The sequence below is a fragment of the Mustela nivalis genome (genome assembly GCF_964662115.1).
Source record: "Mustela nivalis genome assembly, chromosome: 5".
NCBI classification, from domain to species: domain Eukaryota; kingdom Metazoa; phylum Chordata; class Mammalia; order Carnivora; family Mustelidae; genus Mustela; species Mustela nivalis.
In genome coordinates this window covers 148,136,589-148,156,912 of record NC_139024.1, presented here as the reverse complement: position 1 = coordinate 148,156,912, position 20,324 = coordinate 148,136,589, and the positions used below count along the sequence as shown (strand labels likewise).

Below are 20,324 nucleotides of genomic sequence, written 5' to 3'. Positions count from 1 at the left end.
AGAGAGAGATCACAAGTAGGCAGAGGTAGGCAGGGTTTGTGGGGGGGAAGCAGGCTCCCTGCCGAGCAAAGAGCCTGATGTGGGGCTCAATCCCAGGACCCTGAGATCATGACCTGAGCCAAAGGCAGAGGCTTAACCCACTGAGCCACCCAGGCGCCCCTTAAACATAGCTCTTTTAATGAGCATACATTTTTAGTTTTTAAGATTTTAAAACTGATTTTACATTGTTTTAGCTGGGCTGTCAAAAGATCCTTCAGGTACCTTTGTTTTGTTATTTAATTTTTTAAGTTGAAGTATAATTACATACAGTGCTTTATTAGTTTCAGCTGTACAATGTAATGATTCAACACTTTTTTTTTTTTGAAAAGATTATTTATTTATTTATTTGACAGAGAGAGAGTATAAGCAGGGAAACAGCAGTGGGAGAGGGAGAAGCAGGGAGCTGGACGTGGGGGGTTTCATGACCTGAGCCGAAAGCAGAGGCTTAACCAACTGAGCCACCCAGATGCCCCCGACAGTTCTATACATTGCCCAGTGTTCGCTGTAATAGATGTAGCCACTATTTGTCACCAAGCAACCTTATTACAGCACTATTGACTGTATTCCCTGGTTTTTCATCTCTGTGGCTTATTCATTTTATAACATTTTAATAAAAATGTTCTTACAATCTGTTTTTTTTGATATATGCTCACTTGACTTAATGTGCACATCTTTCCAAATTACTAGAAGGTGTTTCTGGTGCTTGAACTAGTAAATCAAAGGGTTCATTAGGTGGCATGTAAGTTTTGGTAGGCAAATTTTGTGATAAGTAAATTCAAATATGTAATAGTTAAGCACAATATAAACATTGCTTTTTTAAAACCATTGGCACGAATTATTTTATTCCTTAATTCACCACATATATATTTATATATATAAGTAATTAAATATATAGCTAATATATAAATAATATATACATTTATTTATATAAACATATAAATAATATATACAAATATATAAATAATATATAATATATATAAAATTTTAAGTATACTTATATATATATATATTTTTTTAAAAGATTTTATTTATTTATTTGACAGAGAGAAATCACAAGTAGATGGAGAGGCAGGCAGAGAGAGAGAGGGAAGCAGGCTCCCTGCCGAGCAGAGAGCCCGATGCGGGACTCGATCCCAAGACCCTGAGATCATGACCTGAGCCGAAGGCAGCAGCTTAACCCACTGAGCCACCCAGGCGCCCGATACTTATATATATTTTAAGTATATATATATATATATACTTAGAATTTTATATATATTATATATATACACACACTTAAGTATATATAGTTAAGTATATATAGTTAAGTGTGTGTGTGTGTGTGTATATATATATATATATCTATATACTTAAAATTTTAATCCTAGTAGAGTTAACATACAGTGTTATATTAGTTTCAGGCAAACAATATAGTGAGTCAACACTTCTACACATTATTCAGTGCGCATCCTAGTGAAGGGCACTCCTTAATCTTCATCCTCCCCACCTACTGGCCCTCGGGTAAAAACAGTTTCTATAGTTTTTTTTTTTTTTTTAAGATTTTATTTATTTGACAGATAGAAATCTTAAGTAGGCAAAGAGGCAGGCAGATAGAGGAGGAAGCAGACTCCCCACAGAGCAGAGAGCCTGATGCGGGGCTTGATCCCAGGGTCCTGAGATCATGACCCGAGCTGAAGGCAGAGGCTTTAACCCACTGAGCCACCCAGGCGCCCAACAGTTTCTATACTTGTGTCTGTTTTTTTGTTTGTCTCTGTTTGTTTATTTTGTTTCTTAAACTCCACACATGAATGGAATCATATGGTATTTGTCTTTCTCTGACTGACGTTTCGCTTGGCATGATACCCTCTAGATCCATCCATGTTGCTGCAAATGGCAAGAGTTCATTCTTTTTTTTACGGCTGAGTAATAGTCCATTGTGTACACATACCACATCTTCTTTATCCGTGCATCTATCAGTGGACACCTGGGCTGAAATTTCTCATTTAACTACCTCAAACAGGTTTGCATCAGTGAGCGGCTGAATTCCATATTGTGGCTCAGGGACACAACTTTCTAACTTGGTGTTTTTGACTTGTTCAGAGTGTATTGTCATCGGCATTATGGAGGCTGGCTGCTGTGTCCAGGATCTGACTGGTGGAAGGTAAAGGGAACGCTGAGAAAATACGCTGTCTTAGAAGACCGAGTCCTGAAGTGGGATTTACACTACTCACCTTCCTTCAAAGAGAACCTGGTCACGTGACCACTGGACTGCAAGAGAGGCTGGGAAATGTAGTCTACTAATGAAAGAATAGATTTTGGAGGGCAGCTAGAGATTTTATCACCGGCAGTTTTGTTGTATATTTGTTTAATCCTGCCTGAAAAAAATGTTAACACATTGATCTCATTTTAAAAGAATGACATGGCAATAATACATTATATATTAAAAAATAAAAATTAAAAAAAAATGACACGTCATTAAAAGTGTCACCAGAGTTTTCAAATGGACACACCTCAGTTTAGTAGCAGATCCCAAATGGAAACCAGATCTGATTCCCATTCCAAAGTTCCTTCTAATTAGTGTCAGACCTACTTTACTATCTTGAAGAGTTAACGAAATTGGAGCTTTTTTCTTCCACAGAAGATAAGCCCTACTGGAAATATGCCTATCTGGTGAGATGTTGAGGAGAGAATTATTTCTGAAAACTAGAGTATGGAATTAATTTGATAAAATAGTTGTGTAGCCATTTGGAAGAAGCAGCATGCAGAATGTAGACCATATTGCTGTTGTAGTTATTTTAGATGCTAGCAAATGAGAGAACATTTTGATGACTCTCTCAAGAGCTAGATTTTAGTTAATGATGGGACACCATTCCCTGAATTCCACATCCACTGAATGGGCTTACATTAAAATATTCCCTCTTTCTTCTTCAGATACTGGCATATCAGCGTGACTGAGGATGTATAGGTCAGTTTCGGCCACTTATTTAGTGAATGTGGACAGATAATTTGGATAACTTAGGCTTTTAAATATGATTTTTTTCAATAGGCTTAACCAATTGTTTTGTCTCAATTCAATAAATATAAAAATTTCTGTTTCAATTCATCATTGCAGTCAGAGCTAAAGAAATAAGATCTGTAATAGGAAGGAAAATCCCTGATGATTCCCTCCAGCTTCTCTTTATCCTAGGATATGGGGAATACATGTGACTTACGGCTCCCATAAATACCATATTGCCACACACTTAGGTCCTTTTCCTGAAAATACATATTATACGTGGCTCTTGTAAAATCTTTCTCTAGATCTCTGGACGTCTTTCAGTAATGCTGTAGGACTGTGTCTCTAAATATCCATAAAGGATCATGAATTCTATTGTGCTTGATGGCAGAAGGCAGTCACTTCCCTGGAAACTAGCAGTCTGCACCTCCGTAACTGGGATATTTCCTCCATGGCTCTTAAAGTGAAGAAGAATGCCTAAAGCAGAGGTTTCATGATACTGGCTCCCTGCAGGACAGGCTGCTGGGGGACATGTGTCATTGGCTCCCCCTGCTAGAAGATGTGAACCACTCATGATGCGTAAACATGACTCTGCCCCACAGGGACAGTGAGCGGGGGAGGGGGGGGTCTTCCCAAACAAATCTCACTTTCCCAAATAAATCTGCAAAACTGTTATGTTCATGGGAAGACTTTCCATGGTAAGGTTATTGACTTACAAGTTGAAGAAATGAGGCCATACGGTTATTAAAAAATAACAAAAAATACTTATTAAATGCACACCTTTTGATTAGTTTCAAAGATGAATTATTGACATCATGGGAAATTGTAAACTGAATGTGACTGAAAGAAACCTTTGTGACACTGGCGAACGGGACTTAAAAATATGTATCATGGTTCATTAAGTGTTGTCAAGAATGCATTTCTTTCATCTGGATCTTCATGTGAGTATGTGACATCATTTTTTGACCATGGTGGCCTTAAAAAGCAAGATATTGAAATAAAGTGGCCGTCTGTACCCCAATGTTTATAGCAGCAATGGCCACGGTCACCAAACTGTGGAAAGAACCAAGATGCCCTTCAACGGACGAATGGATAAGGAAGATGTGGTCCATATACACTATGGAGTATTATGCCTCCATCAGAAAGAATGAATACCCAACTTTTGTAGCAACATGGACGGGACTGGAAGAGATTATGCTGAGTGAAATAGGCCAAGCAGAGAGAGTCAATTATCATATGGTTTCACTTATTTGTGGAGTATAACAAATATCATGGAGGACAAGGGGAGTTGGAGAGGAGAAGGGAGTTGAGGGAAATTGGAAGGGGAGGTGAATCATGAGAGACTATGGACTCTGAAATACAATCTGAGGGTTTTAAAAGGGCGGGGGGTGGGAGGTTGGGGTACCAGGTGGTGGGTATTATAGAGGGCACGGATTGCATGGAGCACTGGGTGTGGTGCAGAAACAATGAATACTGTTATGCTGAAAATAAATTTTAAAAATTTTTTAAAAAGATGCAAAAATAAAAAAAATTCTTTGGAAATAAAGTGGACTTAGAACTCAAATATTCAAAGTTGTTCCTTTGGGCAAAAATCACCTTTTAAAAATTTTTAAAAAAGACTATTTATTTGAGAGAGAGAGAGGGCAAGAATGAGAAGGAGAGAGCATCCAAAGCCAACTCCAGCACGGAGCGCAGAGCCCCACTCAGGGCTTGGTCCCAGCACCACGAGATCAGGACCTGAGCTGAAACTAAGCGTAGGACGCTCAACCAACTGAGCCACCCACGTGTCCCTGGGCCAAAATCATTTTTTAAATATAAAGTGATAGATTGTACTAGAGGGAAACATGAAAGTGATTCTCTACTGATAGGCAACTGTTACCCTCTGTTAATTGCATATTCTCTGCCAAGTCACTAAATAAACAATAAAAGAACAAAAACCATTTGGAGAAATCTGGTTGGATTATCACTGGCTAATTTGAGCTGGCTTACATTTCCCTTGTAGTACAGATATAAGCTGCATCACACACAGAAACACTGAAATGGTTAAACTTGCCAAAGACGTCTGTGAATGCTATTAAATTGACTTGTCTCAGTCAGAGCAATTAAAGCCCTTAAGTTGTTTCTGTATCTGAAATGGTACCGAAAGTGCCAATGGTTTAAAAATAATTGTTTTGAAACGAACATGTTTAATGGAAGTCATTTTTGGAATATGAAACTTAGAAATGCTTCCTAAAGATTTCATGTCAGAGGCAATGGAAGAGACCACATCCAACGGCGCACTCTTCTTCCAATTAAATGTCACAAAGATATCCTGAATTAAACACGTTCAGACTAAAACATGGTTCCCTCCAGATCTGGTTCTCTTTCAGCGGTTCCCATCAAGGGAAATGTCTGGCTGTAGATCCAGGATGACAACTGACAGCAGCTAGAAAGGCCGATGAAGAAAACATGGATATGTTCGGCAAATGTGTGTTCATTTTCACCATGTGGAATGCAGTGGGGACAGGCAGGTAGAAATACTGTCTGGGCAACTGGGAGTGAAGACTGGGGAGATGGATTCCGACTAGGTATGTGGATTTGGCAGTCAGCTACATAAGAGTGATAGATGAAGGGAGATAAGTGAGCCTTTGACAGGGGGAGAAAAAAAGGGAGAGGAGTCAGAGAACTTTACTGTGCATCGCAAAATCAAATGGAGTTGAACCAGAAAACAGCAGTGTCCAAATCTCAGCGGATGAGGAATGACAGAAAGCCACTAGATTTATGTCCTTGAGTTTCAGAAACATGGTGCGACTCAATGCCAAATTACAGTAGTTATAAAAACGTGCATGTGTGTTCTAGTCCTTGCTTTATCTCTAACTAGTTGCTTTATGCAAGTTGTTAATGTCACTAGACTTCAGCTCTGTCGTATTTAAAATGAAGGGATTCTTTAGAGAAACTCATCCAGACTCTAAGAAGTTGAAGTAGACATTTTCAATGAATGAAATAATAAATGAATAACACTGTATCTACTTCCTACCAGTTCTAGAAAGAATTTCTGTAGATAAAAGTGGTTAATATCCATCCTTCACTCTAAGATGTCTTATTGTGAAAGGAAATTAATCAGTAATAGATTATTTGGTGGAAACTGTATTATCAAGAAAAGGTTTTTCAAAACAACAGATTCTTGATTATTTTATCATTCGATCCTATAAAATGATACTTTGTAACATTGCAAAGCAGACAGGTACAGGAGACCCTTGGCACTTAATGCTCTGACACGTCTGTTTTGATTTTTAGTCAATGTACAAGACATGCAATTCTGCTCATATGGATTTCTTATCTTTTTTTTTTTTTAAAGGTCATAGCATTGGTTACTTTGGAATTCCATAATGTGCAAGAAGGAAAGCATACTGCATTTCCAGCATTGTCTGGTTAATCATTTTCTTATACATTGCCAAAGCTGGTTTCCCCACCCCACCCCATTTTTCAACAAAGTCAACCTACTACTCATAAAACCAGTTAGGTGACTTAAGGACCCAGGGGTGAGAAAGTAATTGAACCTCAAGTTCAGATTTTCAGTATCTGCGATGAAGCACTTTGAAAGCCTGATGCAAGCCCAAGGACAGTCGACAGAGTCTATGAATTTTGAGTGAACTTCTTCAATATAAAATTATTACTATTTAATGGGTATGTAGCATGTCCTTTTTAGGGTCTTTTCGTCCCACTTAAAATCTTTCTTCTGGAAGTTTATTTACAAATTTATTATAAGTTATTTTTATTGTACATTAAAACACATAGTATACATACTGTATCCTATTAAAAACTAGGGGAACCTGGGTGGCTCAGTGATTGAGTGTCTGCCTTTGGCTCCCATCACCCCCCTGCTTGTGCTCCCTCTCTCGCTGTCAAGTAAATAAAATCTTAACAACAACAACAAAAAGCTAAATTGATTTTCTGGGATATTTACATTAATGAAGATCTATGCAGAGCATTTTCTCAGTGGACTTGAATTATGCAACTGGATTCCAGAATTTTCTGACAGTCATGCCAACTGCAAATGGCTTTATCTGGTATCTAAAAGAAGCTATTCTTCGAGGAAGCTGAAGGCACGCTGGATACATTCTTCAAGCCAACCAGAAGGGTTCAGCTGTCTTTCCTAAATGTAATATATCTGACATACGATCAGGGGACAAATCAGAGTGGAAAAAAATAATTTTAACAAGCAGAATTCATCCCAGTATTTAAACAATTAGAATTTTACTTTATTTCAGAATGTTTACAGTTGAAAAAAAAGATATTTACTAAAGCCACATTATTCATATGAACAAAACTTTTATAGCAAAACCTTGGTACATGAGCATTAGTAATCTGAATACTATATGGATATAGAAGATATTTAAAAAACGGAAATGACGTATTCCAAAGGCTGTAGTAGGCACAATATATATGCTTGTATTGGGTCTGCAAGCATTACACTAAAATTCATTACATGTGATCCAATAAGTTGCAGATTTTTCAGCACTATGTACTGAAAAGGTACAAAGGAATATCTTATTTCTCTTATGTTGAAAAAGCAGGTACTCAATACTACAAAATAGGAGCAGCAAGTCAAACCAAGAAAGAATTCAGGTTTTGAAAGAAGTATTACAGCTATGGCTTTTTAACATTCATTCGTTTTTTTTTGTTGTTGTTGTTGTTTTTTGAGACTGGTTAGAAGTCTGGCAAGTGAAAAAGAAAAGTCTATAATACAACATTAATGACATAATTTACAAGGCATCTGATATTCAACGGGTTCAAAATTGGGAAACAAAGAATTGAGCTTGGTCTTTGAGAAAAATTTCGAGGTACTACATACATCTGCTTCCTCCCACCCATGTTTTGGCATAAAAACCTTTCTGCAGAGAAGTAAAAGTTTTCCGTGTGACACGGCAGAAGAATATTTTAGGATAAATCATTAGAATCTACTTTCAGTGTTTAGTAACTATAAAGAAAACAAGTCTTGTAAAGACCAGGTAACTGGATATTGTCCTTGGGATGGAATTTTCTCATGTTTTGTAAAAAATGGGTTGAAATATGTATTCATGCTGATGATGTATCCGTGCTGATAAAGGCGAACATTTGGTAAAAGTGAGAAAAAAATGTTAGATTTTTCAGAGCACAACTAGTACTACGTCATATAGAAATTGCCTAAAGGTAAAAATGTACATCTTAGATTCTCAGAGGTTTTATTTTCCAAGTAGCAATTAAACCTAAGTGTCAAATTGAATCATGCAGTATTTTTACCTATCAGCTACCGTGTTAATACTATCAGGGGGACAGAATACTATTTTTACCCCCTTTAAATGTGTAATGCTCACAAGTCATCATGTGGAACTCAAATCACACACAAAGGCAAATCATGAAGACACGTTAAATACTTCGAAATGCCCATGAAGACATGCCAGAAATGATACCGTTTCTAGAACACAGAATTGTTAGAGGCCAAAACTAAAGCCGTAGGTGTTACTGCCACTTCTAGGTGTTTAATGCTGCCTTTTTTTTTTTTTTTTTTTTTTTTTTTAAGTTGATGCAGGTCAGGGGGTTCGGTCTCTCTGGAGGTTAGCCCATAATTTCTGCAGGTTCAGTGACCAACTTGGATCCATCCCAGGCTGTCTTGAACTGTTCTGGAACAGGAAATTCTCTCTGGAAAAAATGCAGAAGAACGAATTTACTTAAACAGACAGAGGAAAGGCTGATTTGTATCACATGGTGGACAAAGACATTTTATGGAATCCAAACCTGTGTTGTGGCGAGGTCTTCCGGGTCCCGTGGAGATTTGCATCATTGCGTGTTGGGTCTGTGACTGTCTGCTAGCATCATCATTAAAGCTAGAATCTACTAAGAACCAGGCATTCTAACTACGAGATCTATATGGGCTCCGTTAGTCTATAGCCCCAGAAGCTGGGTGTTCCTGAGATGCCATCTACGGGGCGCAGGTCTGAGAAGTTGAACAGATGGCCGAAGATGGTAATGGCCAGAAGCAGCCAGACTTGAAGCCAGACAGCCTCTCAACCCACTCTCCGCCACATGCAAACTTGCACAGGATCATCTGGGGGAGCCTGTTAAAATGCAGATTCTGGGGTGCCTGAGTGGCTCAGTGGGTTAAGCCGCTGCCTTCGGCTCGGGTCATGGTCTCAGGGTCCTGGGATCGAGTCCCGCATTGGGCTCTCTGCTCAGCAGGGAGCCTGCTTCCTTCTCTCTCTCTCTGCCTGCCTCTCAGTGTACTTGTAATTTCTCTCTGTCAAATAAATAAATAAAATCTTTAAAAAAATGCAGATTCTGATTCCATAGATCTGGGGAAGAGAATGGCAATCTGCATTTCCAACCAGTTCCGAGGGAACACTGAGGCTGCGGATCCCAGTCACACTGACTAGAAAGGCTTTGCTCTGGCGTTCTCTGTAGACTCTCCAATGAACTATGAAGATGTGCTTTGGGTTGTATACCAATGTGTTACCCTGAACCCTACCACTTCATTCCTCCCACTGGAGTAAGACACGCATGAGCGTCACAGAGGGAGAGAGAGGGTGGGGGTTGGCGGGGGGGGGGCGAGCCAAAGTAAAAGTAGTTTGGAATCTCTCCAGTCCCCAGAAAGTGGTTCTGCAGTCATTTAAGAAAAGGATCCCCGAGGAAGCTGGGAGGCAGTCCCCTTGGCCCCGGCTTCTGGGCCCTCCTGGGATGTTATGTGCACACAGCACGGCTGAAACCCCAAGTGTCTGATAAGCCGTGTCTCTGCTCCTCTATCAGAGCGACGCCATCTTGCCGTGGAACCCACCCACGAGTACGTATTTTCTTAGATGTGGGATCCACCTGCCTCTTCTGGAAGTAATCAAGGCTTGGTGCTTGCTGTCAAGTACCAGGTAGAGAATGCCCCAGAGTGAAGGTATTTCTTTGACAGCTAACCATACTACAGATAGCCGTTCCCCATCTCTTTTGGCGGTGAAGTAATATGATGACAGTAATATGACGACATTCTTCTCTGGGCGACGGACTTCCTTCAGGATGAGTCCTCCCCACCACCCACTCCCAGATTACAAGGTCCATGGTAGGACCTCTGCCTGCTCCCTACTAGCTCCCACTAGAAAATGTATCAAGAGGACCATGGGATGAGGGCACAGGATAACCTACTCACGGGGGAAGACTCCTTTTTCAGCATAAAAGCTCGGGTGTTGACCCATACTCCCACCTTCGGTCCGGGGATCTGGAGCTTGGCCCTACAGTGGAATGCCCTGAGAAGCTCTACCGAGCACAGATGCCTGGGACTGCGCCCAGGGAGGCTAGCCGACTTAGTCTGGAATGCTGGTCCGGACCCACGGCTTCTCTCAGCGGATCCAGCTCCCATGTAGCGGAGCCTTCTGCTGGAACAGCTGCAAAGGCCAGGGACCAGCCTAACATTTGGCTCTCCCGTGCAAAGCTGCTCTGTATCAGCTCTAGCCGCTCAGTAATTTTTAGGTAGAGAAGGTGAGAGGGCTCTTCCCAAGCTCGGGGTTAGGTTAAGCAAATAGCTGCGAAGCGTGGCTCAGTGTTGGCAGACTTTTGCTTTTCAGCCTTATGTGATGGATTCTAGGCTGCATCCCGTAGCACGAGGGTAATGCGGAGGAATTTACGGACAGGTGAGAGAACATTCAAGCACGGTTGCTGTCTGTCTAAGGACGTGGATGGTGACTGGGCCACAGGCTGATGGATGTGTCTTCGAAGTCGCTTCCACAGTCAGAATCAGAGGGAATCACCTCTGGGTTTATCTGCACGTCCAAGAAAGGGCAGCGAGTGGGAAGCAACGACTTGCTTCCAGAGAGCCGCAGCTAGCAAGTCCGACACACTGCGTGATGTAGAAGATGGATTCATTTGGACTTCCTTCTCTTTCTTTCTTTCTTTCTTTTTTTTGTTTGCTGTTCAAAGATTTTGTTCATTTATTTGCGAGAGAGCGAGAGTAGGAGAGCACAAGTGGAGGGGCAGTAGCAGAGGGAGAGGGAGAAGCAGGCTCCCCACAGGGAAGGGAGCCCAACAGGGGGCTCCATCCCAGGACCCTGGGATCATGACCTGAACCAAAGGCAGACGTTTAACCCACTGAGCCACCCAGGTGCCCCTGGATTTCCTTTTCAGCGTGAGAGACTATCTGCATGCTTCTCTTAGAAGCTGCTTTGTTGCAGGAGAGGAGGCCCAGAAAACAAGTGGTGGCCGAATGACTTAGGCTGGGGGTCTCAGAAGGGCTGGGTGGCCTGCTAGCGTCGGGATCCTCCAGGAGGCCTATTAAAATACCGATTCCCGGGACGCCTGGGTGGCTCAGTTGGTTAAGCAGCTGCCTTCGGCTCAGGTCATGATTCCAGCGTCCTGGGATCGAGTCCCACATCGGGCTCCTTGTTCCGCAGGGAGCCTGCTTCTCCCTCTGACTCTGCCTTCCACTCTGTCTGCCTGTGCTCGCTCTCGCTCGCTCTCTCTCTGACAAATAAATAAATAAAATCTTAAAAAAAAAAAAATACCGATTCCCCAGACCCCACCCGCAGCCTCCTGAATCCAGCCCCTAAGGCACAGACTCTGGGAGTTGGCATTTCCTTGGAGCTTCTTCCGCTGAGTTTGAGAACCCCTGACCCAAGCAGACCTACAGAAATAGGTCGACTTACTATCACCCCCTCCCTCGGACTTCTCCCTCATGTTTGCCTCCACCATAGCAAGGGACAATCTTCAGTCCTAAATACCGTGAACTCAGATGCGGGAGGTCCTATCTGACCAAGGCTAGCCCGTGTAGGTCAGTTATGAGGACAATCACAAATCGAATTCCTCTCCTGCCTGCGCATCAACCCACCAACGAAGCTCCCAGGCTTTGAAAAGGTACTTACGTAATCCCCATCCTGAGGAATAAGGACATTCATTTCAGAAGACTTGGCACTCACGATCTCACAGCCCAGCGCATGCTCACTGAGGTAAATGTGGCAGCCTTCCGTCTTATTGATGGAGATGGTTGGCACTTTCCCCATTACCTGAAACAGGCAAAAGGAAAGCCTGGCACCACCATACAGAAAAACAGCACAGTCCGCGGGCTGCCCGCGGCTCTAGGAAGGGCGCGGTCAGCGCTGGAAAAGCTGGTGAGTAGCATCGTCTCCAGGCTGAACCGGTGGGTGTCATTTGGGGACAGAATGAAAGGACCACACAAAGGGATTCTCAAGCCTCAGGGTCTCCTTCCCTGAGACCAAGGGAAGGGATTAATGCGAAAACAGCAGCTAAGTGTTCCGAAAAAGTCTCACAACCCTCTAGTGGATTTGAAACATATATTTGATTTCACGGATAAAAGTAACAAGACGCATTTGCTTTTCTTTGCTGAAAATGTTAGTTCTGACAAATCTATGAATCTTAGGTTAAAACAAATCCTAATACTGTCATTTCAGAGTAAATACATTATTCTGTAATTGAGTAGATTTTTTTTTCTTGAACCTAAATAAGGAACAGTACGGTTCTTTTCATAGAAATCTTTCGCCAGATAAAAATCTCACTCACTGGCTCAATGTGAAGCTTGAGTAAGACAATGAGTGTCTAGGTATTTTGAAATGTATTAATTGCAGGAGCCAGAAGTGGGGACTTGGTTCACGCCACTCATTGCATGGATAAACAGGACCATAGACAAATATAGACACAGACAAAGAATAACCTCCTTTCTATTGTTTACAAATATCTATGCTATAAAAATTCAGTCCTGTTTCACATTTCTCTTTGAACAGGTTTCAGACATTCCTCTCTCCCCCAGTCTCTATAGGGGCCGACTGTTCCCCCAATGACCATATTACAACGCTATGATTTTCCTTCTTGTTATGGTAATTGACGTGATAAAGACCTCTCCTCTTTCACCCCAAAGAAAAGGCTGGTTTGCAAACCCAAGGGGCAACTCCCGTTGATGGGGCAGATGATGTAAGGAATTCCTTAGGGGGAGCCTAGCCAGATTGCCACACTTCTCTGTTTTCTCCTCTCTCCATAGAAACTGGACACTGAGTTAGAAATGAGCCCCAGGGCCCCCGCCCCAAAAAAAAGGCAAAGGTAGTTCAAGGTCAGGTAAGCCCAGGGCTTTGCCATAAATACACGACTACAGTAATAATACATGTAGCTGTATTACAAGAATGTGTCAGCAGTAATGTTTTGGTAATTTCTAGATTTGTTTATCTTAGAGTGAGGAAGAGCATCTACACGCTGCCCAGAGCGGTAAGGGGAGGGAGGCAAGAGAAGAGAAAGGATAAACTGCCTTGGGTGATTTGTTCGTGAGGCAGAACGGGGACACGTGAGGCAAGTGCATGATGCTAATACACTTTATTTATATTTATATACTGCTGTGCTATATTAAAAATGCCTCAATATCCCACGGATCTGAAAGTCTGAAAAAGCAAGGGCAGATCTTAAAACAATCGCCCTGATAAACGGTGAGAATGGTGTTTTCCACAGCACTTCGGTCAGTGCTGCACGAGAGGAGCTTATCTCCATGCTCTTTGCCCCTGGTGGTCTAGAAACACTTTGCGAACAGAACTGGTTTCTTGTCAAGAGAACTGGGCCAAAGAGTATCTTCTCTGCTGAGTGACAGCTGATGTGTGACCTTGCCCAAGCCAATGCTCTAGCATGTGATATGCTTCTAGTTTAGTTAGGGTTTTCAGAAATTTGTTTCTCTATAACAAGCTTTTCTTAGGGGACGCCTGGGTGGCTCAGTTGGGTAAGCGTCTGCCTTCGGCTCAGGTCATGACCCCAGGGTCCTGGGATGGAGTCCTGTGTTGGGCTCCCGGCTCGGCGGGGAGTCTGCTGCTTCCTCTCCCTCTGCTGCTCACCCTGTTTGTGCTTTCTCTCTCTGTGTCAAATAAATAAATACATCTTTTAAAAAAGTGGTTTTCTAAAAATACTTTATCTTTAAGTAACTCGACACTCAATGTGGGGCTCGAACCCACAATGTAATGATCAAAAGTCGCATGCTCCAACGACTGGGCCACCACGCGCCCCTATTTCTCTATAAAAATTTAAAGAATTTCCGGGGCGCCTGGGTGGCTCAGTTGGTTGGACGACTGCCTTCGGTCAGGTCATGATCCTGGAGTCCTGGGATCGAGTCCCGCATCGGGCTCCCAGCTCCATGGGGAGTCTGCTTCTCCCTCTGACCTTCTCCTCGTTCACGCTCTCTCTTACTGTCTCTCTCTCAAATAAAATATTTATAAAAAAATTTAAAGAATTTCCATGTTATACTTTGTCTCTTCTCCTCATCATTTGTCCTTTTTTCTGAGGGTAGTTTGCCAAGAACAGAAGAACTGGCCCAAATCATGTGAACTTTGGTGCAGGCCCTTTTCCTCCTTTCAATCTTTTAAGTAATTGAGGTAAAATCTGCAAACATAAAATTCACTTTTTTTTCTTAAAGATTTTATTTATTTATTTGAGAGAGTGAGCAAGAAAGTAGGAGCAGGGGAGGGGCAGAGGCAGAAGCAGGTTCCCTGCTCCGCCGATGAGGAGAGGCTCAATCCCAGGACCCTGGGATCATGACCTGAGCAGAAGGCAGATGCTTAACCCACTGAGCCACCCAGGCGCCCCTACAATTCACTTGTTCTACGTGTACAATTTAATGATACTTAGTAGGTTTACGGTTCTACGGTTCTAGAATATTTCCATCACTCCCCAGATATCCCTAATGCCCACTTACAGTGAATATCTGTCCTCACCCCGAGGGCACTGATTTCTGTTGTGAGCAGCCCTTTTGAAACAATGTATGAAATGTCTTAAACAGGCAATGACATTCACTTGGTTTGAACACCCCAAACCTTGAAAAGTATTCAGTAAAATACCTCTCTCACCTCTGAACCCTGCAGTCAAGTTCCTCTCCCTCTTGGACAGATAACCACGGCATATCCTTCCAGATTGTTTTTATTTATTTATTATTATTATTTTTTAACCAGATTGTTTTTAGAACACATGCCCATCCTTAAGAAAATGAGGATGTATTTCAAACTTAGAAACATAAGAAATACACCAAATACTTAAACACGTATGTCAAACAGCTTTATCAGAGTTTAACATTTTGGCTTATTGGCCTTTTTTTTTTAGGACAATTATCTTACAGCATGGTCAAGTCCTCCCTGTACAATCCGGCACCTCATGCACTCCCTCCTCCTTTCCTAGATGAAACCGCTCTTCTGAATTTTGTGCTGACTATTCACACCCAGGACTACCCCTGAGTCAAGTGACCTGGAGCCCTCAGAAGTGTAATTTCTTTCTTTTTAAGTTTTTATTTAAATTGTAGTTAGTTAACAGACAGCGTGATATTCGTTCGGGTCCTCACAAGTATACTTAACAGGTGTGTATTGTTTTCCACGTTTTCAATCTTTACATAAAGGGACACATTGTCTAGTGCCTGCCATTCTGTCATCTGTCTTCATTGCTCAGTGCTACTTTTTGAGATCTACCTATTATTATTCATAAAACTACAGTCATTTTTGTACATAAAACTATAGTTATTTTATCTTATTTATTTCTTTTTTTAGAGCAAGAACATGCAAGTGCCCCGGGGCAGGAGGGGCAGAGGAAGAGGGAGAATCTTTTTTTTTTTTTTTTTTAAGATTTTATTTATTTATTCGTTAGAGAGAGAGAGAGAGAAAGTGAGGCAGAGGGAGAAGCAGGCTCCTCGCTGAGCAGGGAGCCCCATGCGGGACTCGACCCCAGGACCCCAGGACCATGACCAGAGCGAAGGCAGATGCTTAACCATCTCAGCCACCCAGGAGCCCGGAGAGGGAGAATCCGATGCGGGGGTCGATCTCCCGATCCTGAGCCAAAACTGAGTTGGATGCTTAACCAACTAAGCCACCCAGGTGCCCCTCTTTTTAGATCGCTTTTAAAAATGGTTACATAGTAACTATTTTTGTCTAGAATTTAGAATTTTTAAGTAGACATATCTTTTTGGATAATTTCTATTACTTCTCAATTTAGAATTATTTTTCCCTCCAGAAATCTGATGAATATTTAGAACTGTTTTCTTCTACTTCTGTATAGCTTCATATTTTATACGTCATTCAACTGGTTTTTAATTTTGAATGTGATGTATTTTCATTGAAAAATGCTGACTCCTGGGGCACCTGGATGGATCACATGAGAGTATGTCTAGGATACTTTTCACCTGCCTAAATAAACAGGTGTTCTCACCTTGGTCACAGAATATGATTTCTGTGACTTTGCTGGTGGGGTGGGGGAGATGTTGGTTAAAAATAATGTGAAGTGGGAGAAAGCGCGGATCTTTGATGCAGGAACTTCCAGTATCCAAAAGAGTTCTTCAGAAATTGTGGCTTCATTATTAGGCCTAGGTAAGCTATACTTCTCCTTGAGAAACTGGACTTTTTCTGATGAGTGATATCCTTAAAATTTTCAGGCATGATACTCCAGGAGAAGCAGGACTGTCCAATTAGTGAATATATGTGGTTGGCAGACATGCTAAGTTGGGAGCTGGTATTACGGAACACAAGCTTCATGAGGGTGAGGATGTTTATCTCGTTTGCTTCCTGCTATTTGTAGAGATGAGAGCAGGACCCCGCACATCAGCTGCGTTCAGTAAACATCTGGCAAATGAATGACTGAGGGCGTGCTCTATGCTATGGCTCACATTTTAGGACCTAAAGCAGGAGCCCAGGATGGTCTGGTTTCCACCGCGAAGACAATGATATGGTAAAGGCCTGGGTGGGCTTGCTTGGCTACCCTCTCCCAAAGTGGCTCTCTGTCCAGGAGGGGGATTTGGGGAGCAGCGGGAGCAGAACGGTGAGGGGGCAGAGCAATACGCAGGTGCGCCGCAGAGAACACAAGCAACTGGAATGGGAAAGCGTCACAGGGCCCCTCAGAGCCTGTGCGGCAAGACCACTGGGAATCTGGGCTGCAGGGGACTGAGACCCCCACCCCCAGCTAACCTTGTGTTTCAGGGCAGGGAACTCGGGGTCAGAGGTGAAGCCAGCCGCCCAAGTGCACGTGGTGGGTGAGGACAGAGCCGGGGCTTGCCTGCCCAGTGCATTAACCGGACACACAAACCAACATCTTAACTAGCAGCGAGTGCAATGTAAAATGTCCACTCGAACACACTCTAGTTAAAAGTGACAGCCGTAAAAAGCCCGATGAAACAAGAGGGAGAGATCTGTAAAACCAGAATCCAGTTTTAACCAATGTTATCAGGAAACATGGGATCGTAAGGGGTTAGTTAACAATACGAAGAGAGGAGCACCCGGCTGACTCAGTGGGTAGAGCACGGGACTCTTGATCTCAGGGTTGTGAGTTTGAGTCTCACGGTGGGTATAGAGATTACTTTTAAAAAATCTTAAAAAAAGAAAAAAAAAAAAACAGTACAAAGAGAGTGTAATCAAAGGCCAAAGGCAGGAGGTCCTTTAGCTTTTGGCATATTGTAAAATCCACTGGGTTAAACAAAAATTAACTAAAGGAATGCACGTTTTTCCCTAGTTTGCAAGTTCAGTTCCAAACCTACTTTCCAGGTTGTTTGGTCTGATTACCTCACTGACTTCAGACAAACTCCTCCTCCTCCTTACCCGGAGCCAATGCTCCCTGAGCAAAGAAAATTCTCTTCAGGACGGTGTTGTTAGGCTGAGAGCATCTCTTAGTATCTGTGTTCATTCATTAGTGGACGCCTCCCGATCACCACCTCCCCAAACATTTATTGGACACCGGCTGTGTGCAGGGGTGCTGTGCCAGTTTCTGTGGCCGTAAAGACAAATTATGTGCTCCTGGAACAGGCATGGTAAACAGCGACTGCGGTGCAAGATAGGATGTGTTGTAAGAGATTGAAGAGAAGGAATTCACACCGTCCAAGAGCGGGCCGGATGACAGACGATGGGAAGGAAGAGGAACTCTCTAGGTGGACATGGCCAGTCCTGTGCAGGCAGCTGGATGGTCTGAATAAAGCTGCAAAGGGGGCATAAGGCAGGGTTGAAAAGGCCACTAATATGGGGACGCCTGGGTGGCTCAGTTGGCTGAGCATCTGACTCTTGGTTTTTGCTCAGGTCATGGTTATCAGGGTTGTGAGATCGAGCCCCGCCTCAGGCTCATGCTCAGCAAACACTCTCCTTAACATTCTCTCTCTGCCCCTCCCCCAACTCACTTGTGAGGAAATAAGTAAATAACAATAAATAAATAAAATCTTTGGAAGGAAAGAAAAGGCTCTGTACCTGCATTTGAATATCCTTGGAATTAATCACCTCCACGATGCCTACCACGTTGTCAAACACGAGGCCGAACTTCTTACAGTTGTCTAGGAGAAACAAAACAAAGCAAAGCTCCATTCAACGCCCACAGGATGTTTATGCAAAGCGACCACAGTGACCAGAGGGGGCCCACTGTGACCACCCGCGCCCCCCCGCCCCCCCACTCACTGCCATACCAATTGTAATGGAGTTGATTTTTCCTTTTATCCGCAGAGTGGACTTGTTGCATTTGAAAATGTAAGCCACTTGTTTCAGTTCCGTCTCTGAAATCACCAGGTCATTCCTGTCCTCTTGGTACTCCTAAAATGAAAACACACGCACATACGGAATCTAAGGACGAACAGACGGATCGGGTCCCTGACAAGCTGAAATGACCATGTGGTTCAACAGTCATTACAGCTTTCTGACATGTTCTTTCCAAATCACTCCCCCCCCCCCCCTTTTTTTTTTAACAGAGCAAACCTAGGTCTTCCTCTGTTATTGTAATGATGGGGATGGATGGAACCACGGCCTAGAAAGGGGTCAGGGTCTGTTTGCAAACAGTCAAATATCAGGCACCCAGGCTGGTGGGGCAGGGGGGAAGGTGGGACCTTTCCGTTCAGTCTCTACGCTGAATCTGGACTTCACGCTGCAGCTTCAAAAACGAGCTGGGCAAACGGGCTGGGACGATGTTGGTGTAAGCCTGTGTGTACTGTCACTGCACTGGGGACTCTGGCCCTCCAACTTCGGGGAAGCTCCCCGGCCTGGCAGGAGGCACCAGCTTTCATGCACATTTGAAGGGTCTCGGTCCTGTTCGCACAAAGGTTGGAAGTGCTGGGTGGCGCGGTAGGTTCTGTTCTTTCTTTGTCAGCGGGACAGACGTCCTCCAACCAGAATGGGGCACAGGTTAGAAGTTGATGGAAAGAGTGGTCAAGGAGAGACAGAAATAGAAAGGTGGGTGCCGGGCTGAGGTGAGGAGGGAACAGGGAGTGGTTACTTGAGGGGCACAAGGGTCCCGTTTTCTAAGATGGGAGAAGTTCTCCGGCCGGACGGGCTGATGGCCACACAGCCATGTCAATGCACTTCATGTCCAAGGTCATTAGATACACTTAGATGTTAAGATGGAAAGTTAAACATTTTGTGATTTTACCACAACTTAAAAAGTAATTTAAAAACACTGCGGAAAACAATGTACAAAAAATAAGCAAAATACACCAAAAACAAGTCGATGGAAGCTTTCAGACATGCCCTGGTTTCTACTGTAGCCGGTGGCTTGCGTCTTTGTCGCGTCTCTCAGAAACCCCTAAGACCTCAGTCAACGGTTCAGCCTCGGTAACCCTTCCACCTTAGTCCACGGTTTAGCAACGGTCCTGTGCCGGGAGCACGTCGGGAATAAAGAAGAAAGGGCTTCACTCACTACTCTCCATTTCTTTCCTTCCAACTCGAACACAGGAGCATGCTTCTGAGAAGAATGGGAGTGGGGGGTCCTGGGGCCTGGAGCGTGGCTTTTGGTAGGAGATGGAGTTTGTCCTCCTTGAGCCCGTAGACTGGGATTCTTGTACGTCTTCTGGTCATCTGTGACGTGCCGGAGCCCTGGGAAGGTAACACACAGTCACGTGTCTTTGTGTTTTATGCAAAGGGAAATGCTCCTCACTCCTTAGATCAATGTGATGCAAAGAGCACAAGGAATTTTGATAATTTCCTAATAGTCTAGTGTTCTCTCAAGGTTAATGACAGGCAGAGTCTAAGACCTTATAAACATAGTATTCATTAGAAGCTCTGCAAACACTTTTTTAAATTGGAGGAACCTCTTCTTTAAGGAGATCACAGATACAAATCCTACAAAAAGCAAAGCACATGGACAAAAGGGATGACATGATTTACTTCTTTTCTCATGGCTAAATCATTCCCCAGGCATAACCTGCAAGGATACAGCATCCCAGCCAGTATGTCAGAGTACGGAATTGACTTTAGGGTTATGAATCCATTCTCTTACTTTGCAGATAAGGGAACAGCCCAGCCAATTGGAGTCAGAGAAAAATTTAGAATTTGGTGCTCTTAGCTCCTAGCCCAGTGCACAAGGACAACTGTAAAATAGCTCCTATTACCTGTCTAAAGCA

At 43.1% G+C, this 20,324-nt stretch overlaps 1 protein-coding gene across 2 annotated transcripts in view; it reads right to left on the bottom strand.

Annotated features, from left to right (window-relative positions):
• Nucleotides 1-7,232: 7,232 nt before the first annotated feature.
• CAP2 (cyclase associated actin cytoskeleton regulatory protein 2) overlaps nt 7,233-20,324 on the bottom strand; it is a 139,748-nt gene continuing 126,656 nt past the window's right edge. For both annotated transcript variants that reach the window (XM_082731831.1, XM_082731830.1), the window contains exons 9-13: nt 19,622-19,797; nt 18,402-18,525; nt 18,190-18,272; nt 11,866-12,006; nt 7,233-8,674 (exon numbers count right to left, since the gene is read on the bottom strand). In XM_082731831.1, coding sequence (XP_082587957.1) covers nt 8,591-8,674; nt 11,866-12,006; nt 18,190-18,272; nt 18,402-18,525; nt 19,622-19,797 — 608 coding nt within the window. In that variant the 3' untranslated portion in view covers nt 7,233-8,590. The remainder of the gene's footprint in view (nt 8,675-11,865; nt 12,007-18,189; nt 18,273-18,401; nt 18,526-19,621; nt 19,798-20,324) is intronic.